Source organism: Dama dama, chromosome 29, assembly GCF_033118175.1.
Source record: "Dama dama isolate Ldn47 chromosome 29, ASM3311817v1, whole genome shotgun sequence".
NCBI classification, from domain to species: Eukaryota; Metazoa; Chordata; class Mammalia; order Artiodactyla; family Cervidae; genus Dama; species Dama dama.
Window position 1 is genome coordinate 20,633,635 of NC_083709.1, and position 27,244 is coordinate 20,660,878.

General features: G+C 41.9%; 1 protein-coding gene across 2 annotated transcripts; it reads right to left on the minus strand.

Annotated features, from left to right (window-relative positions):
• Window positions 1–4,628: 4,628 nt before the first annotated feature.
• Window positions 4,629–8,432, minus strand: TMEM215 (transmembrane protein 215). Of its 2 annotated transcripts, none has more exons than XM_061132344.1 (2): window positions 7,889–8,432; window positions 4,629–7,647 (listed from the first exon to the last, which is right to left on the minus strand). In XM_061132344.1, the coding sequence occupies exon 2, from the start codon at window positions 7,590–7,592 to the stop codon at window positions 6,885–6,887; it is 708 nt and encodes a 235-aa protein (XP_060988327.1). In that variant the 5' UTR covers window positions 7,593–7,647; window positions 7,889–8,432; the 3' UTR covers window positions 4,629–6,884. The 2 variants fall into 2 exon arrangements, with proteins under 2 accessions (XP_060988327.1, XP_060988326.1); XM_061132343.1 differs by having other exon boundaries at window positions 4,629–7,650.
• Between the last annotated feature and the right edge of the window lie 18,812 nt (window positions 8,433–27,244).

Genomic DNA, 27,244 nt, shown 5'->3' on the forward strand with positions numbered 1-27,244 from the left:
CTAGTTTTTATTGTACTTGTCAGTCTGTTATTGGATAGGGGAGGATCAGGGGAATTCACACACAATAGGAAGACCAACTGAAGTGGGGAGCCCTCAGTCATCATTTGGGGCATTTGGTGGAGACCCCAGAGAGGTCAGATCATAGTGCATGCTCAGTTGTGTCCGACTCTTTGTGACCCCATGGACTATAACCCACCAGGGTCCTCTGTCCATGGGATTTCCCAGGTAAGAATACTGGAGTGGGTTGCCATGCCCCTCTCCAGGGAATCTTCCCAACTCAGGGATTGAACGTGCATCTCCTGAGTTGCAAGCACTGCAGGCGGATTCTTTACAACTGAGCCACCGGGGAAGCTTAGGTTAAAAATTTCTGGATAATTTTAAACTAATTTGATCTTATTTATTGAATGGTATTTTATATTCCTTTTAACTCAACCCAGCAGGATATTTTTAGCTAAATTTTGCCCTTATTGAAATATACTCTAAATGTACATATTTCTTTTCTTAGCCATTTAGAAAATGTACCAAAATTCTCTAGTATTTCCTTTTGCTCTTTATATTTTAAGACATTTCTGTTTGGTGTATCCTCTAGTCCATTGTCTAGCACTCACAGCTGTGAAAGGTGAGAATGGACGATGTCAGGGACGGAGTGGGTGGATCCACAGCAGCGACAGGCTTAATCAAGGGTTGGTTGGCCCTTCTCCCTGTGCTGACAATCTGTGACCATGCTCTTCCTTTGCTGCCCTCTTCCCCACTCATATTCAAAGGAGGTCCTTCTTGCTGTTGTTAAAGGAGAACTGATATTTGCATGATCAGGAAAAAGAGTATCTGAAATTAAATCCCACTTTTAGCCAATCAGATAATTTGGGAAATTCGCAGGACAAATGATATGGGTCAGAAGTTATTAAGACTGGCCTCAAATCCTGCTCAGGGGAGTTGAATGATGTCATCGTCTCGCTCTAGAATAAACCTGGGCTTCCCTAAACCACCAACCAGTCTCTGAGCATCTCTCAGCCTTTACAGAGAATGGATGCTTCAGAAGATGTTGGGGTGACGGTCTGCAACTCAGCATCCTAAGACTGCCCAAGAAAATACCCAGGGGGCCTTGAAGGTCCTGTTAAGAATAGGACGGAAGCATAATAGAGGGACAATAGCCAAATCTGGAATTATTGTTTGTTGACCTACTTACAGGATTAACCCAAGTACATTGATTCACCTTCTTTCTGGTCAGGAATTCAAAAGCTCGGTTGTCAAGTGCTCTTAGAAGGACCAGTTCTTGTCACATGTGCAGTATGGCCACTGACTCATGGAGGGAGGCAGGCAGTGGGAGAGTCAGGTCAGTCTTGGAAGGAGAAGAAACTGCTCTGGGTAGGTTTATCTCTTTCTTCTCCTTGTTATGTAAGATGTGGTTTCCCCAGAGAAGCAATATGCTAAGTAAGAAGTTAGAGCCCCAACCCACAGAAGCTTATTTTAATCCACATTTTTGCTGACTATATTCAATTTGATTTAATTCAAATTAACAAGGTAGAGTTTTTTTTTTTTTCCTACCAGAAAGGGGAAATAGGCTTTGAGAGTGACCCAAATGGTACAACTGAGAGTTTTCACTGAGCAAGGCAGAGTGAATATGTGTGCTGGGCGGAGAGTGGAGTGGGAAGTTGAATAAAATGTGGCTCCTGCCCTCGAAAATCTCACACTGTGGTTGGAGAGGCAGACACATACTCAACTAATACACACAATAATAATGGCAGAGGTGTAATCAGACCAGAGAAGAATGGAAGTGTTAGTTCTGAAGGGGAAAATCTACAGGATTGTGGAAGATGTGGGAGCTGCCGCTTGATGGCTGTTCGGGGGTTAAGCAGCAGAGGGACCAAGACAGGGTGAGCATCTAAGGGAGAGAAAATCATGGGGGCGAAGACGGGGCGGTCAGTGGCCGGCAGAGTCAGGGAACAGCCAAGGAGCTGCTGTGGAGGATGGCAGGTGGGGTGGAGGACAGAGGGACAGGCGGGTCTTTGTGAGGTGGTCTGATCACTTACATAGAAGGTAATTTTCGTGTTGAATTGCAGGTAAATTTCAAAAAGCTTAATTCCTCTAAACAGATGTGCTCTTGTCTTAGACTGGTGTTGTCTCACGTTCAATAATTCATTACCATGAAAAATAAGAAGGTGATTAATTGCAAAGTATTTGTTATATTTAACTTTCTAAGGATAGATTTGTCAAAGAGCAGCAAGCATAGGAGATGTTTTGATAACTTTGTCTTCTTCTGGAGCTCTGTACCTTATTTTGGATAAAGCGTGCTAAGCCTCATTCTGTCATTGAGGATACCAAGTCTACAGGCTCTAATGTGGGTTCAGGAGGAGGAATAAAGGAGGAAAATGAAGAGAGGATCTCTAATAAGTGTAAGGCCCAAGAATAACTGGCCAAAGGTCACAGAGATCTGATATCGATGCCCAGCTATTTGTGTGAGTATCTGGATAGTATCACAAACAAACTTCTTTTGTTGGGAAGTGTCCATGCGGTGAAGGACCCTATAGGCAGGAAGAAATCAAAGACATGAGCTCCAGCTCAATGGTGTTTACATGATTTTATGTTACTTGGACAAGAGACTAAATGGAATTCAATTCTTTATTGAGATATTCGGATGAACCAAGCATTTATCCACATTTTTATCTCTGGTCTAATTTTTCCAGTGAGGAACTGAAACAGAAAACTCATGGATAGAGTCTATTGAATTCCTGAAATTCCAGTTCATTTGAAAGTCACTAATAGGTAAGAATATACATACATATTAAATATATATAAAATATATGGTGAGATACCTTAAGAAAATGCTTTTGACATAGTACAAAGTAATCATTATTGTCTGCAGCTGCTCTTCATTTTGCTTGTTCAACATTATGCTCTTGAAGATTGAGACCACTGTCATCTGCTTTTGAGTTACATGCTAGCAGCATCTTAACTGGGGAAATGTCTTATCTTACTCATAGAAATAGTGGCTCTGTCTCATCTCACTTTTAAAAACACTGCCTTTGGTCCTAATGGGGGACCTTTTTGAAGAAGCATCATTTTGTTTCTTACCCTATTCTTTGCATCTATCTGAGTGAAGAAAAAAACAAACAATTTGAGTGTATGATCCATTTACACATTTCTGCCTCCTCACTCTCACCTACTAGGAAATAGTTTATCAATTGCAAATTTTCACCTCTGTGGCAAATGACAAATAATGTGGCTATGTTACCAACAATAGAAAAAAAAAAAACCAACAAAGTAATCCATAATCCTTGATATTTGGCTAGCAGTAAGGAACGGCATGATAAATTATGGTACTTCACTAAAATGTCATATTACACAATTGTTAAGTGACAATTAGGGACACTACATAGACACATGAAAACATATTTGAGATATAACTAAAAGAGAAAAGAAAACGAAGCACAATTACAATATGTAAGGTGCATATGCAGGTAGAGGAGGCCTGGAAGATAATAAACTGAAATGGAAATGTGTGTAGTTCTGTTAGGATAGTGGGTCTGTGGATTTTCAAAAATATTTTATTTAATGTTATAAAATAATAATAAAGCAGCTAATTCACCAAATAAATGATGCTGTAGAAGTAGGATGGTGATATTCATAAAGAAGTAGAGGTTGGATATAACAAAAGGAAAAATATTTGAAAGAATGCATCTCTTTTCTCTACATTACCAGTTTATGAGTATTAAGATCCATACTACTGAAAACATTCTCAAAGGGGCTGGTTAGCAAGGTTTGGAAAAGAGCCTGAACTTAACTGTATCTGGATTTGTTTGTCATGATTGCAGTAGAAACTAAATCTCGAAACAGTTGTTTAAGTAAGCTCCAGCTTGGCTATCTTGGCTGAATTCACACTTTGGATTCAAGAAACAGTGTGGAAAAAGAACCAGTGTATAATATAAATAGGAATATAGAGCAAGAAAAATTCAGTAGAGGAGATTTCAAAAATAAAATGCCTATTTAAAATCAAGTTGAAATGACTATTTGGATTAACAGAAAAGTAAAAGTAACCAATGCTGAGTTAAATTTATATCTCTCTGAAAGCTCTTAGAGGATACCAGGAATAATCCTCATGTTGGTGATGTTCATGTTAATCATTTGCTAGCACTGTTGATGGGAATGAACTGCTCTGTGTTCCTGTAAAGGGCTCAGACCCTTTTCTCTTCTTGTCCACTCTGTTCAAAATAATGACAGTTTTACCCTGAATAGCACTTAACAAGTGTTGACATGGGGCACTAGGCTACCTTGCTTCATGTTAGGCAGGGGTGGATTAACATAAACTGTTAAAGCAAAATTCACACACACAATTACACATTTTATTCTTTCTGGTCAAAGTTAAGCCTCATAGCTCAACACTTGCACACCATTAGTTTAGCATTGCAGAAAGTTCCCTCAAATGCCTTCTTAGATAATTTAAGTATCTTAAGTAGGTAGATGGAAGAAGAAACTTAAAATTAAGTTTCTTCTGAAATAGGACTTGAAAGTGTGATAAAATACCTTATCTCTCTAGACTAGTAGCTGACTTTGGATATGGAAAGTGGAGTGTGTGTGTGTGTGTGTGTGTGTGTGTGTGTGTGTGTGTGTGTATGATATGATGGAGTTTGAATTGAAGATTTCAGAAAGTAACTTTTCCAAATCCCAAACCTGATCTTACAGCCATCTCTTTTCAGACCCTGTGTAGGATTTGCTGAGTCTGTGTGAACACCTCTCTCTGATGTCTTGCTCTCTCCTCACCTCTAAAGATGTCCACAAAGACAAACAAATTAGAGCAACTTTTTATTCCTTAGAGTTATCCAATAATTTTTGCCTTCCTAGAAACATGGTTTCCATCTTTCAAAATGCTTTAGACTTATTAAGAGGCATTACAATTTTAGGAAATGATTTTTCCTCCATTCCAAATCCAAAGTAAATTACATTTAGTGCAAAGATATGTATTTGATTATTTGGGGTTATACCAATATTGAAAATTTTCTCCTTAAAAATATTTTACTCTTATCATCTTTATTTTATCCCCAGAAGTGCATTTTTTTGAATAAATAATATTTAGTAGCAAAACAAATATGCTTTCATACATCTACAAAATTCTTTTGAATAGCAACAAGAGCTAAATCCATGTATCATAATTGTTATTATGAATTACATAACTTTGGCATGCATTTTGCTGTAAATCATTTCCTGGCAAAATATAAAGTGCTTTTGACATAATGCCATAGAATATCCAAACCGGGAATGAACGATAGAACTAATCTAGTGTAAGTCAGTCCCACTTCCCTCATTTCAGGGACAGAGGTGGTAAAATGTGCTCAGGATGACAGATTTCATTTTCCAACAATTTAATATTTCTGATGTTGAATTTGGTTAGAAAATTGTGATTTTAGGGGAACAATTCTCAAGACAAAATAATTGCTACACTTAAAGAATTACAGAGTTGGACTTGAAATACACAGAAGAGGTATGCCCCAAATTTTTGTCCTCAGTTCCCCTTTTGGGAGGAAGTGGCTGAAACTATACAGTCATTAAAAGCAAATCATTCTCTAAAGGATGCAAAGTTATCCTGATCTTCAAAATGAAATATACCACCATTTCTACATATAATTTAATTTTTTCTTCAACAGGGATCAAATGGTATTTTGGTTGATTGCCAGTTGAGCAAATGAAAAAGGAAATACATTGTTAGGATCCCACTGTGATTTTTTTCCTCAGCAGCAAAAAATTAAATGAAACAGACCTTTGTCATTTAATGTTCACTGATCAGAACTCAATGAAAACTGGGCTTTAGTTAAATCTAGTGGATTAACTTATTTCACTGGCATTGACAGTCTTTGGGAGTGTCGAACAAATGTACAAATAAAGACATTTCCAGAAATTTAAACATCACATTTCGCATAAATTCTGCAGAAAGTTCAAGACTAATGGTATTGATGTCACAATCTTCACAATTTAAAAGGCATTTAAGAATCATAATTACATCTTCCAGAAATGTTAAAGACACTTGTACACATATGTAAAGTCCATTCTGACTTGATGAAAACAAATTCTAATCTATGAAAATATTACATCAAGTCATATTGCACCTGATGAGGAAATTGTACATGATTGACAGTATATGCTAAAAAACACTTCAGATAAAGACCCAGTAAGTCAAAACAAATGACGAGTTTCAGAAGTAACATAGCCATCTAAAAATGTTAGTTTTTCACATAACTGGTCACGCTTATTTTACTTTACTAAAAATCCCTGATCTTGTCTGAAGGTAAATAACCATAAAACCCAATTACATGATTCACCTGTCTTTAACTCCCCTTTCTCCAGTAACCATCACGCCTTAGGAGGGATGTAGCTATTCTATCTTAATTTTTTTTCCTTCAGCAAATACTAAGTGTAAAAAGCTTTCACCGGACAAAAAAATCATTTCATAGAATGAAGTATTGAATTGTTTTTTCATTCAACTTCTTTAGACCAAAAGCAGCTCAATTTCCCTATGAGTAGTCCACATATCGTTTCATGTCTGTTATCTGCAACCCACTCTAGATTTATCTTGCTTTCAGCAGGTGCTGGGTAGCACTTTCTGCCATATTTTACAAAGTATCCAATGTCATTTAAATTGCTTAAAAGCAATTGAAACTGCTTCCTTTCCTACCCACTGCCTGTCCAGTGTCCTTAACCCTCAGCCTCCTTTCCTGAAACGTGTCCCAAACATGCCTATTTACATGACTCTCACACACCGGAGGCTTGCACACCCATCACATACCAGGCAGTTTCTAACCGTTTGAAGGCTGTTGGAGAAGGGCAGTTTCCTTCTGTTGGGAGCTGAGTGTAGTCACGTTTCTATCAACACAGCGACCCTTGTATGCAAAAACTTAGACTATCGTCTCGTGGTCCCACCTGCCTCGGCTCTGATTGATGTAACAACAGTATCTGTCATAGGGGCTGTTCTGCTTGTAGGAGCAAACGATGACACTGTCCTGGGGCACGAAGAAGATGCTATCCTCGGGCTCAGGGTGCTCAGACCTGTCCCAGGCTGAGCACTTGGCATCCAAGGCACTGTAGGTGAGGGAGCTGCCCGAGGGACAATAGCCATCCAAGTATCTGGACGTCTCCTCCCGATGCCCGCTCTGGCCGGGGCTCTGGCATTCTCCTTCCTCCACGGGTTGGGGGGTGGTGATGGAGCTGGCCATAGGCAACTCGGCCTGCCCTTGGAGGGAAGGCTTCCCCCTGAGGCCCGCCTTCTTAGCCAGCTCATCCGAACTCCCCTTGCCTGACTCCAGGTCTGAAGGGGTCCTCAGCAGCTCCATCACCTCCTTGTCCTTGGGTTTCCGGAAGCAAGGCAACTTTCGGACCCACAGCAGCTCATTCTCCGGCCACTTGGTGCAGCCCTCGGTCTTCCTGGCCAGGGCAATGGCCGCAATGCCTGGCAGGCAGATGGCGGGCCCTATGGCCAGGAGGGGGATGTTTCCCAGAGTCTCTCCTTTCATCCCGGAGACGGTGAACATGAAGCCGAAGACCAGGAAGACACTGACCAGGGCCACAACCAGCCCAGTCCTCGGGTTGATGTCATCGGGCCGCATCTTTCACTCCATCCGGGTTGGCGACTGCCCGCTGACCAAGGAGCAGTGTTCCTCCCTACTGTCAGAGGCAAAACCGCACCGGGTTAAAAACAAAACAAAACAAAAATATCCTAGTCAATTTCCCACCCATCAAACATCCTTCTTACTCTCTCTGACTCTACTGGCTGTCAGTCTTGGTCTCCGTCTCTATTTCCACCTCTGTTTCTGTTGCTCTCGCTTTTTCTCTGTCTCCTTCTTACTATTGCAACCCCTGTCTCTCTCGGATAGATATCCACCGGTTGGGGTGGCCAAGGTACCTGAGGTTTCCTGCCGTCTCCCGGGAACAGGGAAAAAAGCCAGTCTGAGTCTCCTTAGAAACCTCCACAGCAGCTGTTTCCTCGGCTCTCTCCCTTGTTTCTGGAAGGAAAGCCTGGCTTTCCCCCTTGAGTCTACATCCAGGTGGTGCGTCGATCTCCAGGGCTTTGGGAGCGGAGCGGCGGCGCAGCCCAGCGCCCAGCTCTGCGCGAAGAGCGCCGGGTGCTGGAGGGAGGAAGGACTTAGTCTGGAAAAGAGGGAAAGCGGCGCGCGAGCCTGGCCTGGTTACATCACTTTCAGAGCAAGCTCAGAAACAAAGAAGGACGCGCGGGGGCGCGAGGGGGCCAGACCCCAGGGAGAGGCCCCCGGGGCAGAAGAGGTTGCCCACGGTCTACTTGGGGAGCTTGGAGCAGCCGGAGCTCGTCCCGCCGCTGCCTGGGAGGGCTGAGTAGGGCGGCTGGACCCGCTGCTGTGTCCTGGGAGAGTCCGGGGTGCGAGGTTGCCGCGGGCCGGAGACTGGAACTCGGGCCGGTTTGCCCACGGGGCAGCCGGGGCTCCAAGTCCGCGGTCCGAGGGCCAGAGGTGCCAGCTGGAGATATCCCCCGGGGACCTGGATCCTTCTCCAGTTGCAGATGTGGGTGACCCGATCCGCCCTGGAGCAGCTCCCAGGAGGTTCCCCTAGCGCCTGTCTCAGAACGTCGAGGCTCTGGGGCTCTGAGGGCTGCACTTCTCGGGGTCCTGCGGCCCGCGACAGCTCTGCCTTCGGGCGCTGGGCGGCAGCGGCGCACAACGGCACCCGAGTAGCGAAGCGCGCCGGGCTCGCGCCCAGGCTGAGTCAGTGGTCAGCCGGGCCTCGCTCAAGCCCTGGGGGCGTCACCAGAGTCCTTCCCCCGCCCCCAACCCGGGTCTTACGGCCCTGGGACCTGCAGGGGGTGCCTTGGGGCCCAGATCCCACTCTGACACGGCCGTGGTGCCAGCCACGCGGGCTGGGTCAAAGGAGATGGGCTTTCCAGCCCCGGCTGTCCATCCCCCTGCACTTGGCACCCAACAGCCAGCTAGCGAGGAGAAGGAGGGGCCTTGACTCACGGATCAGCCCGGCCAGCAGCTCCCGCTTTGGGCGATTCTTCCTTCCTTCGCCCACGCTGGTGTGGACACCCTGCCTCCTCCCCACCGGCGCACGGGCTGGATTCCTCTGGCCCCGGGGGCAAGACTGGCTTTGGCTGGGGTTCTTCAACAAGGATGCTCATTTAGGGTAGATGGGGGATAGTGAGAAGCCGGACGCGGAAGGGCGGGGGCGGAAGGGGGAGGGGATGGGGTAGTATTTTTCATCAAGGTGTGCTTTGGTGGAAAGAATTTTGACCTCCAGACCTTCTTCTCCCCACTTAAATTAACCATGTATTCTTGGGCAAGTGACTTAACTGCTTTGAGAATCAGTTGACGCATCTGTAAAATGAAAATATTACTATCAAATATGTGAACAAACCCCCTGAGGACTAAATAAATGTAAAGTTCCTCCTGCGATGCTTGGTACATGGTTCTAGTTCACAAAGTGGATGGAATATATACTTGCTTGTGTGTGTGTGTGTGTGTGTGTGTGTGCGTGCGCGCGCGCGCGCGTGCACTTAGTCGGGGCAGGCTCTCTGTGACTCCATGGTCTGTAGCCCACCAGCCACCTCTGTCCATGGGGATTCTCCAGGCAAGAATCCTGGAGTGGGTTGCCATGCCCTCCTCCAGGGGATCTTCCCAACCCAGGGATCGAACTCAGGTTCTCTGGCATTGCAGGGGGATTCTTTACTGTCTGGGCCACCAGGGAAGCCCATATTTCTTAGCACGTGATAATCAATAAAAGGCAGGAGCCAAGTCATTAAGAGCCTGTCTGGGGGGCTAAGGACCTTTGACTCTAAGCAGTGAAGAGTGGCGGCAGTATTTTAAGCAGGGATCAAGGTAAACTATTCCATGCTTGACAGACAGTGACAGTAGGTTAGAGGACAGGTTGGAAGGGGTTGAGGGGTAAACAAGGAGACCTGTAGGAGGATAGTTCAATAAGCCAGGCGAGACATGGTAGGGATCTGAACAATGCAGGGCTAGTAGGGGTGGTTAGGAGAAAGTGAATTTGAAAGACATTTAAGGCTATAATCAAGGATCAAAGAAAGTAAGATGGTGATTGGAGTCCAAGGTTGACTCCCAAGTTTCCCACTCTTTCCACTGAGTGGATCAGCAATCAGTCTCAGTTTTCCACTCCAGTATCTACTCTTCCTCACTAGGCAGCTGCTATACCTCTGGCACAGAATCATTATTTTGGACAGAAAGAAGGAAGAAAGGGAGAAAGGCAAAGAGCAAAAGTGAGATGCCAGCTCACCATTTGCATCAGGAAAGTAATTGTTTTCCTGGCAGCTGCACCAAATAGATAGACATCATATGAAGAACTCTATCATAGCTCTGTCGTAGCTCACTGGTCAGACGTCATAGCTTACTGGCCAGAAGGCTGTCTTAGTGGTCACCTCTGTGCAAAGGAACCTGGGAAATCAAGATTTTGTTTGCAGGAAGGGGTGTTGACCAGATTCATTGCCACTTTGAAAAAAATTCAGATTTGTTAGCAGGGAAGAAGGGTAGAATGCAAGTTGGAGAAGCAACCAGCAGCGTGTACACAACTGCTGACCACGCTTCCCTTCTTGAAGCCCTCTCTCCCTTGCCTTTACCGACGCCCTTCTATCCTGGTCTCCTTCCCATCTCCTTGGCCACTCATTTGTAGTCTACACTGTAAAACTTTGTATTTTATTAATTTTTAACAAAGCCCTTTGATGCTGATGGCTATGCTGATGACCCCTATATTTATCTCTTTAGCCTTGTCCTTTTCCCTCAATTTCAGATTTATAATATCTAATAGTCTGATAATATCTACTTGTCTGCTTGATATCTGTCTGTATGGCACACAGACACCTCAATCTCAACACCACCTAAACTATGCTCATCAAATTTCTTTCAGACCTGCCCTTTCTCCTTTGACCCCCTTATTCTTCCTATTTGCCTGACTGAGAAACTGTGGGATTGGCCTCTCTTCCTTTGTCTTTCTAACAACGTACATCGAGTAAATCAAGCAAATCATCATTGTCTTACCTCCTAAGTTCCCTGATCTAGCTCCTCTTCTACCTGTGACCTGAGGCAAATCACTTTACCTCACTGGGTTTCAGTTTCCCATGAAACAAGGGCTTTGCATGGGGAGCTAGCTGAGGACCACATTTTGGGTCTGCTCTTCCGTGATGCTCTGACAGTCACTTCTACAGGGTTGAACAGTGTTGTTCAGGCGCTCTGACAATAGTGCTGGAAACCTAGTTGGAGCCTAAAGAAGCAACATCGCTGAACAGAGACCTCCTCTAACTTGGACAAGCATCTAATTCCATTTGACTCAAGTCGTGCAGTTCACCTGCTTAGGCATTAGATAAGACCCATGCATAAAGCTGCAGGAGACTTCAATTACTGTCTAATTATAAGCCTCATTCTCTCAAAGCAGCTCCTTCTTAGAGGTAATTTCAGATGGTCTTTGAACAGCAGGTATACTTGCCCAAGTCAGCAGCAAAAGTGGGTGGAGGTGGGAGACATCACTCAGGGTTACAATATTCAGGGACAGAAAAGGCATTCTCAGTATTTAATTTCTTGCCTGTACAGGCTGATTGCACCAGGATTTTAATACCCTAAGCAGTTCTTGCAATGCTGTAAGCATACACAGCTATGTACAAAAGCTTTTCATCAGAAGAAGAAGCAAATTCAGGTTGTAATGAGGCTTTAACATGTGGGTGTTTGAGAAGGAAATGCAGAACCTTTTATTTCTGAGATTATTGAAATCACAGGAGGCTAGAATTTGAAGATACATTATAGAATATCTACTCTACAACTCAATTACTTTCTTAAATATTTTTGTTTCATGTCATGGATGTATTTATTTATTAATAAGTAGCAGACTGCCATAGAATCAGTTAAAATTTTCAGATTTTAAATACTATTTGGGTGAAACCAGTCATATAATATATGTAGTTATTTTTATTGTCATAGAAAATGTTTGTTATTTTTTTGTTGTTACATACCTTCATAAAGTACCCTTATTTCTGGAAGTGAAAAAAAAGAATATCTACTGTAACACCTTTAATTATATAGATGAAATGCAGAAGGGTTGCAGTCATTCAATACTGTTGTTATTGTTCAGTCATGTCCGACTCTTTGCGACCCCATGGACTGCAGCACACCAGGTTTCCCTGTCCCTCACCGTCTCCCAGAGTTTGCCCAAGTTCATGTCCATTGAATTGGTGTTGCCATCCAACTGTTTTATCCTCTGTCACCCTCTTCTCTTTCTGCCTTCAGTCTTTCTCAGCATCAGGGTCTTTTTCAATGAGTTGGTTGTTTGCATCAGGTGGCCAAAATATTGGAGCTTCAGCTTCAGCACCAGTCCTTCCAATGAATATTCAGGGTTGATTTCCTTTAGAATTGACTGGTTTGATCTCCTTGCAGTCCAAGGGACTCTCAAGAATCTCCTCCAACATCACAGTTCAAAAGCATCAATTCTTCACTACTACTTGAGTATTTATTATGTACGTGGCACTGCGCTAGGTGCTGGGGATATAAGTTAGTGAGATGTGGTCACTCACATTCACAGAGCAAGATGTGTGTATAGATTATGTTGTGGCAACAAGACTTTCAGATCTCAAAGGCTGTACGCTCATCCTGCTTGTCTATTGTGGATCAGCTGCAGCCTTGCTCCTTTTATTCTTGCATGGGGCCTCTTACTTGTTAGAGACAGACCTGGTTGGAGATTCTGGAAAGGAGGGAGAAGTCCAAACTCAGTTTAAAGGCTCTGTCTAGCTGTTGTATAGAAAATAAACAAGGTGTGCTGAGGGCAGAAGCAGAGAGGCCCCTTAGGAAACTAAAGTAATCATCCAGGTGAGAGATGATACTGGTTTATGGATGTGGCTAGAAGTGGTTAGATTCTGAAGTATTCTAATGTAAAGCTGACAGTATTTGCTGATATTTTTGGGATGTGAGGGAAATTATATAATCAAGGATGATACTAAGATTTGTAAATTGAGGTGGGAAACCAGGAGCCTGGTTTTGGACATGTTTATTTGCTATATCAAAGTGAAGTTGGTGATAGAGTTGATGTACAAGTCTGGAGTTTGGGGAGAAGTCTGGGCTGGAGATACAATATTGGGAACTGTTGGGATATGATTACCATTTTAATCCCTGGGACTAATGAGATCTTAGGCAGAGACCTAATGAGAACTTAGAGAGCAGATATCAGTAGGCTAGAGAAGTTCCAATACTAAGCACAAAGGAACGTCAACATTTTGAGGCTGGGGAGATGAAGAGGAACCAGCAAAAGAAATTGTGAAGGCGTGGCCAGCGAGGTGAGACAATGAGCAGAGGTCCAAGGAACTGAAAGAAGAAAGCTTTCAGGGAGGGCATAGTGATTGCATCAATTCTGTTGACAAATATGAAAAGGACTAAAAAGTGAACATTGGGCTTAGCAACACGGAGGTCATTGGTCACCTTTACAGGAATAGTTCTGGTAGAGTGGCTGGGGGTGAAATATTGACTGAAATGAGTCCAAGAGGGAAAAGAAGAAGAGGAACTGGGGGCAGAGAGCAGAGAAAATTCAAAGGATTTTGTTGTTAAGAACAGAGAAATGAAATGATAGCCAGAGGTGGGGTGTAGGGTCAAGAGAGAAAACTTTTAAAGGGAGCTCTCTTAGCACTTTGCTTGTAGAGAGAAAATACTTCTAAATTTAAATGAAAATGCTATGTAATTTTTTTAATCCACTCAAGTTGTAAATATAAAAAATAATACCAGTACTGGGGGCAGGGTGGTGCTGAGACGTGTACTCACATATGTTAGTGGTGGGGATGTATTGGTACTAACTCTTTCATGGATGAAGTCTGCTCAGGTATCTAAAGAACGTCAAAGAAGTGCATCCCTTTGCATGACTATTCTACTGAAACATGTCAGAAGTAAGTGTGTACTGGTGGAAAGACCAGACTCAGGCACCATATGAGTAAGTTAATCATCATTTACTCATCTCAAGATGTAGATGGATGTCCCTGCAGCTTCGCCAACAGGCATGCAGTTAGGGATGGTACTGTCTGAGTGAGGGAAGGTCCCTAACCCTTGGAGAAACAAAGTGTTTCTCTCTAGGTCTACCATGTATTCATAAGGCTTATTTTCATGAGGCAGAGCCAAGCCCACTCATAGCCTGGCCTCCTGGCTGAGAACACCTGATACGCCAACAGGCCCAGTTCACGAATTATCACGTTCAGACTCTCCAGACCCACACACTGAATTCAGTGCTGTGGAAACAGAATGAGAGCCATTCTGTGGAAGTCTCCAAGAGTCAAGCAAATTAAGACCTTGGAACTGCTATTGCTGCACTGTCCAATACCATAGCCATTAGCACAAGAGGCTATTTACATTTAAATTAATTAAAATGCAATAAAACTAGAAAGTCAGTTTCGCAGATGTACTACCCACATTTCAAGCGCTGAGCAGTCAAATGTGGTGATTGGCCACCATACTGGACAGTGCAGATATAAATGTTTCACCATTACCAAGTTCTATTGGATGATGGTGAGCTATTGGGTTTATCATAATCCAATTGATTCAGGCAGTGCGATTCTAGCAAACTTTCCCATAAAAATAAACAGTAGCACAAAAAATATTTATGTGCAAAAAAATAATTTACAATGTCCTTGTAGAAAAGCACTGGAAAACACTGAAATAGCCAATAACAGAGGAAAGGTTATATACAGAATGGTACATTCATTGGAGGGAATATGCACAGTCAGTTGAGGGAGTATTATGTATGAACAAAATTATATTTTTTATATTTTTAATGACCCATGACAATGGGATCAATATAATGCTAATTAAAAAAAACTAAGAATAAAAAATTCCATTAAAGTAACTTGAAAAAATTTTTTACTTAGTAGGCCCCTAATTACTAAAAAAAAAAAAAAAAGCTAGAATAGAAAAAAAAGACCAAAAGAAATACTCTCAAAATATTAACCCGCCAGGCTCCTCTGTCCATGGGGTTTTCCAGGCAAGAATACTGGAGTGGGTTGCTATTTCCTCCTCCCGGGGATCTTCCCAACCCAGAGATCAAACCCACGTCTCCTGCGTCTTCTGCATTGGCAAGTGGATTCTTTACCACTGAGCTGGAGCATTACATAACTGTTACTATTTTCTTTATATTTTTATGAATTTTCAAAATTTCTGCTGTTATTTTATAATAAGAAAACATTTTTGTTTTAATGAGAGAATGATCTCTTCCATATATTAAGCACTCAATAAATGGTAGTTGAACGAATGATACACAAAGATTTGAAAGACAGTTTGTCCTGCCCCCTTCCTCATTCTGGCACTTCCTTACAGCAGAGAAAAGGTTATGGATGAATTGAGAAGAGAGGAAAATTGAAAGAGAGCAAGTGGATTTTCATGTTGGATTGGAGTGAAATCTTATGGTTCCTCCCAAATTTATGTTAATCACTTTTGAGATGTCTTATAACCCTGTTTCTAACCTAGAAAATAATAAATGTACTATTTCCCCCCCCTTTTTGATTAAAAAAAAATGGTTGTTTTGATGCACCTACTTAGAGATTCGACATTTTTTTCTTCTTGGCTATAATTCTGACTCATTTATTTAACAAATGTTATATTGAGAACCTCCTACATATCTGGTGGAGTTCACGCCTCCTCTGTACCTCCTCCCATCTTCTCTGGCTCTTAGCAGGTAACTCTGATCTTTTCTAAAGCCTGCCTTTACAACTCTAACTTCTCTTATTTCACTCAGGGCCACCAGAGATATAAAGTAGCTTCAGTTGTTTTTCCAGTGCTGAATTAACAGAGTTTTAAAAAATGCTTGCAGCTCATTAGGGTTCATTAGGTTGTGCAGAACAAAGTACAAAGGAGCCTAGAGTTTTCACAAATCTTTTTGTAAGTTAAAAAATAAAGCTAGTGCAAGTGACAGTGTCAGATTAATGGTTCCAAAGATGAAAACGTTTTAGGTATCTGAGTGGTTCCAGCCAAACATCCATTTGCTCTCCAGGGCTGAGCTTATTCACTAGCTTAGATCTTTCTCCGTGTTGTCTTTCCTCTGATTCTGTAGAGGATCCTTGTTAAGGGAATAAACGATGAGAAAAATGGACTGCTGAGAATCAGAGTTGGAAGTAGAGAATTCTTATGTGGTTTGATCCCCAAACTGAAGATTCATCTGATTTTCTCATATTCTTGTCCATTGACATGTCCAACCTCAAAAAAATTTTTTATTGAAGTATATAGTTGGTTTACAATACTATATTGATTTCAGGTGTACTATATAGTGGTTCAATGTCTTTTATAGATTATACTCCATTTGAAGTTATAAAATACTGGCTATATTCCCTGTTCTGCACAATATATCTTTGTAACTTATTTATTTTATATATAGTAGTTTGTACCTCTTAATCCCTTACCCCTATCTTGCCACTCCCCCAGTTCCTCTTCCCAAAAGCAACTACTAGTTCATTGTCTATATCCATGAATCTGTTTCTGTTTTGTTATATTTATTCATTTGTTTTACTTTTCAGATTCCACGTATAAGTGATAACATACAGTGTTTGTCCTTCTTTTGTCTGTCTTATTTCACTAAGCATAATACCCTCCAGGTCCATCCATGTTGTTGCAAATGGCAGAATTTCATTCTTTTTTATGGCTAAGTAATATTCCATTGTATTATATATGTGTGCCTCATCTTCTTTAGCTCTTCATCTGTTGCTGTTCACCTAGGTTGCTTCCATATCTTGGCTGTTGTAAGTAGTGCTGCCAATGAACATAAGGGTGCGTATATCTTTTTGAATTAGTGTTTTTTTTTTCCTTTCAATATATAGCCAGACATAGAATTGCTGTATAAAATGGTAGTTCTATTAATATTTTTAGTTTCTTGAGAAAGTTATATGTTGTTTTCCATAATGGCTGTACCAGTTTACATTCTTACCAACAGTGTAGTAAGATTCTCCTTCCTCCACATCCTCATCAACATTTATTATTTGTGGTCTTTTTGATGATAGCTATTCCAACAGGTGTGAGGTGATACCTCACTGTGGTTTTGATTTGCATTTCTCTAATAATTAGTGATGAATATCTTTTTGTGTGCCAGTGTCTTCCTTGGAAAAATGTCTGTTCAGGTCTTCTGCCCATTTCTAAATCAGATTTTTGGTCTTTTTTTAAAAAAAATATTGAGTTGTTTGAGCTGCTTGTATATTTTGGATGTTAGATTCTTACCAGATATATTATTTGCAAATATTGTTTTCCATTCCACAAGTTGTCTTTTTGTTCTGTCAATGTTTTCCTTTGCTGTGCAAAAGCTTTTGTTTAATTAAGTCCCATTTGTTTATTTTGTCTGAGGAGACTGATCCAAAAAAATATTGCAATGAATTACATCAAAGAGTGTTCTGCTTGCTTCCTTCTAGGAGTTTTATGGTTTCCAGACTTACATTTAGGTGTTTAATCCACTTCAAGTTTATTTTTGTATATGATGTGAGAAAATGACCTAATTTTATTGTTTCACGTATAACTGTCCAGTGTTCCCAGCACCATTTGTTAAAGAGACTGTTTTTCCCCCATTGTATATTCTTGCCTCCTTTGCCATAGATTAACTGACCATATGTGCATGGGTTTATTTCTGGGCTCTCTATTTTGTTCCATTGATCTGTATGCCTGTTTTTGTGCCAGTATCATATTGTTTTAATGACTATAGCTTTACAATACAGTCTGAAGTCAAGGAACCTGATACTTTTAGCTTTGTTCTTTTTTCTCATGATTGCTTTGAATATTCAGGTCTTCAATCTTTTGATAATATATGTTTATGAAAACCCAAACTGAGATCAGCAACTCATTTTACTTTTGTTCAACAGACATTAAAAAGTTTTCTTTAGAAACAGAATCATACACCAACGTTTTTACATATAAGGGTGTTGTTCACACATTCATTTTAGTATAGAAAACTATGAAATGGTTATTGTTGCATCAAAACACTGGGATATTATATAATCATAATAAATGAAGTTGCAGATTGGATTAAACTGGAAGATCAAACAAATCAAACACATATACCTTTCCTCCCCAACTCCCAAAATCTAGAAATGGGATTAGAATATTTGTATGAGTCTGAATTTTGAGATTAATTCCATCATAGTCCTGGGAAACAGGAAGAAAGCCGTCAACAGAGCAGAAATCCTGAAAGAAATTTAATGAAACTGAATTGATAAAGAAATGCATATCACCTAACTAGAGTTGCCAAAAATCCATGATAATTCTGTACCTTAATATTCTTTCAGGGCTACATGGACCTGAGAACGATGGTTTCCCCAAGACTTTGGAAGTAAGATTACTGTTTGAGTGTCAAAAAATTCATACATAATGAAAAAGAGTATCCAGATATGGGATGGAACTAGGGGCTTGTTCAAATAATTGTGACTTAAAAGCTTTCGAAACATAGAAGATCATAATTAGGGCAGTTTGGATATGTTTTTAATATTTATTTATTCACTTATTTATTTTTGGCTGCACTGTGTCTTTGTTGCTGTGTGTGGGCTTTGTCTGGTTGCTACAGGCGGGAGGGGAGGACCACTCTGTAGTTGCTGTGTGTGGGCTTCTCATTTCAGTGACTTTCTTGTTGCAGAGCACAGGTTCTAGGGTACAGAAACTTCAGTAACTATGGCAACTGAGCATGTGGAATCTTCCCAGACTAGGGATCGAACCTGTGTCCCCTGCACTGGGAGGTGGATTCTTAACCACTGGGTCACCAGCGAAGCCCAGTTTGGATATATTTTTAGAGAAAAATACTAGTTCTGTCATATTTTATCCTATAGACTCAGAGTGTGTAACTAGAAAGGGATATTCACCACCAACCAAAGGAAAAAGAGAACCAATGGGTCAGACATTTGCTGTGTTTATCTAGCATTGCTCAGAGGAAAGATTGTTGAGAACCACTGCAGAGAATGAGAGGTTTATTAGGTTTCAGAATGTCATGCATCTAAAATCTTTAAAGACCTTCTTCTTCTCTCTCATCAAGTATTTGGGTGATAATTTTGGCTTCTTTTGAATTCAGGTACTGTGAAGATTATGGTCATCATGGCCAACAAAAACCTTCCTTCCTTCCTTCCTCCCTCTCTCCCTCCCTCCCTCTCTTTCTTCTTTCCTTCCTTCCTTTTCCTCTCCCCAACACTTCCTTCCCTTTTCCTTTTAAAAAATAGTTTTATTGAGATGTAATTCACATTCCATGCAATTCCTCATTTAAAGTAAATAATTCAAAGACTTTCAGTGTATTTATAGAGTTGTACAGCCTTCACCACAATCTGATTCTAGAACATTTCTGTCACTCTAAATAGAAACCCGGAGCCCCTTTACAGTTACTCCTTATTCTTACCCCTGATCCTAGGCAACCACTAACTACTTACTGTTTCTGTAGATAGGCCTTTTCTGACTATTTTTTATGAATGAAATCATGCTGTATGTGTTCTTTGCATCTGGTTTCTTTCATTGAGCATGATGTTTTTCAGATTCATCCATGTTTTAGTATTTTGTTCTTTTTTACTGCCAAGTAATATTCCATTGTTTGGTTTTACATACCACATTTTGTTTATTCATTTATCAGTTGATAGACATTTGGTCATTATGAATAGGGCTGCTATGGACAATTATGAACATGATTTTGTGTGCATGTATTCTTTGTTTCTCTTGGGTAGATACTTAGAATTGTTGGGTCATATGATAATGCTAATGTTTTAAGAAGCTGTCAAGCTATTTTCCAGTAGTTGCCTCCCTTCAGTTTTATACTTTATTTTTCATCCTGAATTAAAGTAAATTATAAACCTCAAGACATGCCACTTAGCCCAAAAAGAGCATTATTCCACCTAAAAACTATCAATTTATTATTATCACTAATTCAAATTTCACTGTAAACTTTCCACGCATACATGCTCAGTCGCTTTAGTCATGTCCGACTCTTTGTAGCCCTATGGACTGTAGCCCACCAGGCTCCTCTGTCCATGGGGTTCTGCAGCCAGGAATACTGGAGTGGGTTGCCACATCCTCCTCCAGGGAATCTTTCTGACCCAGAGACTGAACCTGTGTCTCCTGCATTGCAGATGGATTCTTTGCTGCTAAGCCACCAGGGACGCCTCAAACTTTCCATATGCATGAATATTTGAAGCACTGGATTAAAATCTCCCTCTGTAAATCAGTGAAGTTTTGGCCTCTCCAATTTCAAATGTTGAAATCTTAAACTCCAATGTGGTGCTTAGTAGGAAGTATTAGGAGGGTCCTTTGGGAGGTGATTGGGTCGTGAGAGTAAAACTCTCATGAATAGGATTAGTGCCCTGACTGACAAAAAAAAAGCAGGGGGGTGGGTGGGAAAGAGCTCCCACACCCTCTCCACCATATGTAAATACAGTGAACAGTAGCCATCTATGAACTGGGAAGTGGGTCCTTATCAGACAGTGAATCTGCCAGCACCTTGATCTTGGACTCCCAGGCCTCCAGAATTGTAAATTTCTGTTGTTTATAAGCTTCACAATCTATGTTCGTCTGTTATAGCAGCTTTAATGAGCTAAGACAGTTAGGTAAGTGATCTGAATTCTGAAGTTGGAATTAGCAAGCATGCTTAGTTAATAGACTAAAAGCCACAGACTCCAGTCTGGTCTCTATCAGAAATAAAGGCTGCATTTTGGCCTCCACAGACCACTCCTTTGCTTTATTTCTCAGTTTCCTCAGCACTATGTTGCAAAGAGGGCTGCCATTTATTAAGTGGCCCTCAAAGATGCCAATGTATAGATTCTCATGAAGGACAGCAGTACTTCCTGCCCTCACATGGGTGAGATTTCCCAGGATGCTTTCAGTAACACCCCCTTGTTTGGAATGAGGTTGAGTGGCTTTTCCCTCCTTGAAACCCACGGAGTCTTGGGTGGGATAGGCATTTCTCTGAAAGTGATGCCCCGAAGATAAACTGGCAATGGATTTAAATGTTTATTACCTATTTGGAAGAGATGATGGAGGTGGATAATGGGAGCACTAGTCTAATTTTACATTAGTGCTTTTTTTTTTGGGGGTTTGCCTTCTTTTTTTTTAATATATTTTTAATTGGAGGATAACTGCTTTACAATGTTGTGTTAATTTCTGCTGTACAACAGTGTGAACCAGCTATATGTATACACATATCTCCTCCCTCTTGCACCTCCCCCCCACCCCTACCCCATCCCAGTCACAGGGCACCAGGCTGAGCTCCCTGCGTTACACAGCAACTTCCCACTGGCTGACTGTTTGACACACGGTATGTGTATGTCAATCCTACTCTCTCAGATCCATCCCACCCTCTCCTCCCGCTGTGTCCACAAGTCCATTCTCAACCTCTGCCTCTCTATTCCTATCCTGCAAATATGTTTATCAGTACCATTTTCCTAGATCCCATTTAAATGCAATAATATATATTTGTTTTTCTCTTTTTAACTTACTTAACTCTGTATAATAGGATCTAGGTTTATGTTAGGCTTTGTTGAAGTATCATATACACAGAGAAATGAGCACAAATTGTGAGTGTGCATCTGAAGGACTTTTCACAGAGAGAACATGCACATTCAGCCAGCACCCACTTCAGGAAGCCGGCTTCCCTGGTGGCTCAGTGGTAAAGAGTCTGCCTGCAATGCAGGAGCTGCAGGAGATGCGGGTTTGATCTCTGGGTCAAGGAAGATCCCCTGAAGGGAAACATGGGTACCCACTCTAGTATTTTTGCCTGGAGAATCCCATGGGCGGAGGAGCCTGGCAGGCTACAGTCCATGGGATCACAGAGTTGGACACGACTTAGCGACTAAACAACATAAAGTCTTTAGTTGTTGCACAGGGGCTCCGTAGCTGCAGCACACAGACTCTGGAGTCCGTGGCCTTCATTGGCCTGTGGCATGTAGGATCTTCCCTGATCAGGGGTGGAACCCACGTCCCCGGCATTGAAAGGTGGATTCTTAACCACTAGACCACCAGAGAAGTCCGAGGTCCTAGGTCTTATCTCCTAGAGGTGTTAGGTCTTATCTCCCAGAGACTGTTAGGTGGGGTGGTTCCTGGCTTAGGAATCAACCAATGCGGATTATCGTCCTGTCGTTCAACATTCTGCTATGTTGTTCACATGCTAGATGACCTTGGTCTAGTCACTTGGTATTGTATTTTGCCCTATTTCATCTCTGTTGGTTGTCTGGTTCTGATGATGAAGAGAGACATTCGTGCCCGAGGGCCTGTCTTATGCACTTTATGATACTTTATTTCCAAAAGCCAATTTTTATTGCAAACTCTTTCTATACCAGGCGCAAGCACTTAGAGTTCTGGCCTAGCGTTTACCGCCATGTATGAGAACTTTTCTCTACATAGTATACACAGTGTACACAGGGGCAGAGAGTTTCATTCATTTGCAAGTTGTGGCACTTGGCACGTGGTGGAGCCCAGAGGAAGCAAGCACTCCACACATGTTTGGTGAAAGAGTGACTGCGTCTCCTTGGTATCTGTGGATCCTAATAGACACTGCTGGTGGTCTAGCCAACCCCTTGGGTATTTACTTCCCCACTTTGGCTGCTTCGTGAAGACTCCTGTGATTCTGAGGTCTCTTTCTAGCTTCAGGGGAACACTGGCTGCAAGGGCAGGGACGGCTGGAAGTGCTGGAGAGCGAATGTCCCCAAAGCAGACCTCCATATAGGAGGCCTGTGGAGCTGGTGGATAAACCCCAGCCTCTTCAGCCCCCAGTAGAATAACCGAGGTCTCTGTACTGTCTCTCTGAGTCTCCCAGGGGACTGAGCTCCACTTCCCACGGTGATGACAGCTTGATTCTACACCCTCTGTTGGCTTCCTCCCCCTCCTGCCTCACTTCCCCACTCTCTGTGATTTTGAGGATCACCATCTAAACAAAGTACATGCACTTAACTCCCTGCTTTCAGGGTTTGCTTCCTGGAGAATCTTGCCTACCTTGAAGGATGGTTCTGATAAATTAAAAACACACTTCAAAGGCTTTTTGGTCTCAAAACGTAAGTAGTGTTGCTTTCAAAATGAGTTGTTCTCAAGAGGAGCATGGTAGGTTGAATAGTGACCCCCAAATATATGTCCTAATCCCATGAATATTTCCTTATAATGCAAAAACGACTTTGTGGATGTGATTAAATTAAGGATCAGAGATGGGAGATTATCTTGGATTTTCCTGGTAGGCTCAGTGTAATCACAAGATTCATTAAAGAGGGAGGCAGGGATTTCCCTCGTGGTCCTGTGGTTAAGACTCACACTCCCCCTGCAGGAAGCCTGGGTTTGATCCCTGGTCAGGGAGATAAGATCTCACATGCTGTGCGGCACAGTCATTAAAAAATAAACACATTTTAAAAAGAAATAAAGAGGGAGACAGAGGGAGATGTGACCCAGAATTAGAAGGCAGTGTGAGCACTGAAGCAAGATGCTACACTGCTGGCTTCCACACATGCGCCAAGACAGCTTGAGGGATCCTTGTTCCCTGACCAGGGATCCAACTTGGGTTCACGGCAGTGGAAGCACAGAGTGCTAACCACTGGGCCACCAGGAAATTCCCTGGAATACAGTTTTATAAGCTTGAAAGGCAAGAAAATAGATCCTTCCACAAGAGGACTGCCCTGCCAACACCTCGATTTTGGCCCAGTGAAATTGCTTTTGGGCTTCCTACCTCCATTACTGTAAGAGAATAAATGTGTACTATTTTAAGCCACTAAGCAACTGTAGAAAACTTATATGAGGGCCCTGCCTACTGCCCCTAACCCACTCCAGCAGGGGGCACTGTAGGTGCAGAGTGAGCAGTAGTTCCCAGTGACCTCCCCTCTGCCCCCCCAAGAATCCTGTCCACTCATCAACTTGCTGGCTTCAGATACAGTAAGACCAGTTTGGGCTGTCTGCCCTTCCTTGGGGCCAGTCTTTAAGCACAGAATTGTGAAGAATTTCCACTGTGTTTCAAGGTCAACAAAAAGGAAGAGTCAGGGCTTTTGTGGTTTTCTTTTGAATGGGATAACAAGCACTAAAACAAAATCATAAATATGCTTGAGAAAGCTGAGTAGAGAAAGTCTGAAGGCTAGCCCAGTTCCCTGCTGTTATTAAAATTAACTTTAGCCATCAGTTGTGTTCCTTTGCATCAGTTCAGTTCAGTCGCTCAGTCATGTCTGACTCTTTGTGACCCTATGGACTGCAGCACGCCAGTCTTCCCTGTCCATCATCAACTCCCGGAGCTTGCGCAAACTCATGTCCATGGAGTCGGTGGTGCCATCCAACCACCTCATTCTCTGTCATTCCCTTCTCCTCCTGCCTTCAATCTTTCCCAGCATCAGGGTCTTTTCCAAGGAGTCAGCTCTTCACGTCAGGTGGCCAGAGTATCAGAGCTTCAGCATCACTCCTTCCATTGAATATTCAGGATTGATTTCCTTTAGAATGGACTGGTTTAATCTCCTTGCAGTCCAAGGGACTCTCAAGAGTCTTCTCCAACACCACAGTTCAAAAGCATCAACTCTTCGGTGCTCAGCTTTCTTTATAGTCCAACTCTCACATCCATACATGACTACTGGAAAAACCATAGCTTTGACTAGATGGACCTTTGCCTGCAAAGTAATGTCTCTGCTTTTTAAAATGCTGTCTAGGTTGGTCATAGCTTTTCTTCCAAGGGGCAAGCGTCTTTCAATTTCATGGCTGCAGCCACCATCTGCAGTGATTTTGGAACCCCCAAAATAAAGCCTGTCTCTGTTTCCATTGTTTCCCTATCTGTTTGCCACGAAGTGATGGGACCGGATGCCACAATCTTCATTTTTTGAATGTTGAGTTTTAAGCCAGCTTTTTCACTCTCCTCTTTCACTTTCAAGAGACTGTTTAGTTCTTCTTTGCTTTCTGCCATAAGGGTGATGTCTTCTGCATATCTGAGGTTATTGATATTTCTCCCAGCAATCTTGATTCCAGTTTGTGCTTCCTCCAGCCCAGCGTTTCTCATGATGTACTCTGCATATGAGTTAAACAAGCAGGGTGACAATGTACAGCCTCAACATACTCTTTTCCCAATTTGGAACCAGTCTGTTGTTCCACGTCTGGTTCTAACTGTTGCTTCTTGATCTGCATACAGATTTCTCAGGAGGCAGGTCAGGTGATCTGGTATTCCTATCTCTTTAACAATTTCCCAGTTTGTTGTGATCTACACAGTCAAAGGCTTTGGCGTAGTCAATAAAGCAGAAATATATGTTTTTCTGGAACTCTCTTGCTTTTTCGATGATCCAATGGATGTTGGCAATTTGATTTCTGGTTCCTCTGTGTTTTCTAAATCCAGCTTGAACATCTGGAAGTTCACAGTTCATGTACTGTTGAAGCCTGGCTTGGAGAATTTTGAGCATTACTTTGCTAGCATGTGAGATGAGTGCAATTGTATGGTAATTTGAACATTCTTTGGCATTTCTTTGCATATCAGGACTCACATCTGAAAACCAGAAATATGATCTTTGCTGTTGTGGGCTGTGTATCTTCCTTTCATTTTCAGCCCAAACCATGCAGAGTTCCTATGAAACATATTTGTGCGAGTACAACTTTCTTCCCTGTAGAATTCACAATATGTGGGAAACACTGCTTCATCCTTCTTTTACAATGTCCAAGGCTGGACATTTTCAAGAATGTTTTTGAGATAATCAGGCCAATTTGAATATGTATTGACATCAAATAATTGTTAATTTAGTTAGGTGTGATAGGGATTATGGTTATATAAGAAAATACTCATAGTGGTTAGAACTATGTAAGGGATAAAATGATGTATTTAATAGAAAGGAAGAAAGGAGAATGGGAAGGAAAAAGAATAGGAAAGAGACAGACAGAGAGACAGAGAAAGTAACAAACAAATGAAGTATAGCAAGGTCTTGATAGTTGTTAAACTTAGGTGATGAGTATACAGATGTTTGGGCTTCCCTGGTGGAGCAGAGTAAAGAACTCACCTGCCAATGCAGGAGACATGGGCTCGACCCCAGGGTGGAGAAGATCCCCTGCAGTAGGAAATGACAACCCACTCCAGTATTCTTGCCTGGGAAGTCACATGGACAGAGGAGCCTGGTGGGCTACAGTCCATGGGGTTGCAAAAGCATTAGACGCGACTTAGCAACTAAACAACAACATTCAGATCTTCATTATGTTACTGTATGTGTTTAAAAATATTTTTAAAGATTTTTCTGGAAAAAATTAATGACTATAAACAGTCTTTTAAAAAACTTTCAAAGAGAGACAGCTTCAGGAAAAGGATTATGAACACGAGCTCTGGAGTTGCCTGGGTCCCGGTCTGGGCTGCTGTGCTTTCTAGCTGTGTAAACTTGAACGTATTACTCAGCCTCTCTGTTCTCAGCTTCGTTATAGGTAAAAGGGTCATAATAGTGCCCACCTTCGAAGATTGTTGAAAAGAAACGAGAAGATAATACTCCAGTGGGAACAGTGTCTGGTGCAGGGTACTACAAAGTTTATTATTATTTTTAATATTGTCTATTGTACTGGTACAGTGATTCTCAACTGGGGGTATTTGTGACCCCCAGGAGATATTTGGAAATATCTAGAGACACTTTTCACTTTTCACTTTCATGCTTTGGAGAAGGAAATGGCAACCCACTCCAGTGTTCTTGCCTGGAGAGTCCCAGGGACGGTGGAGCCTGGAGGGCTGCCGTCTATGGGGTCATGCAGAGTCGGACATGACTGAAGTGACTTAGCAGCAGCAGCAGCAGAGACACTTTTGATTGTCACAACCAGCTGTGCTACTGTCTTCTGATAGGTAAATGCCAGGGTCCCTGATAAATGCCCTGTGCCATGTAGGACAGCCTCTACCCCCAGTAATCTGGACCAAAATGTCAGTAGTGCTGAAGTGGAGAAATTCTGTTACTAGTATTAAAGGGACATTGTAAAAATATTAAAATGCCAATATGCAAAATAAAGAATAATACTAGCCCACAATTTCACCATGCAGAAATAATTACTATCCAAAACTAGAAATTTACAAAAAGGACATCTTCATAAAAATTAAAATGCATAATAATGATGAAATCCCTTTATCTCACTGCTTCCAGTACTGGTCTGTCCTCATCTCTTTGAAACTGTCACAGCTTACAGAAAGTTGTCCAACTTCTTCAGACTCTTGGTAAACATACCATTTGGTATTTGACTAGGCTATAAGTCAAATTCTTTTGGAATGAAGCTGAATGAAATGCAGGGAAATTACTTGAAGTCATTAGTCACCTCAAAAACTGTTCTGACAACACTCTTCTGTAGAGGAGAAATTTAGCAGATTATAT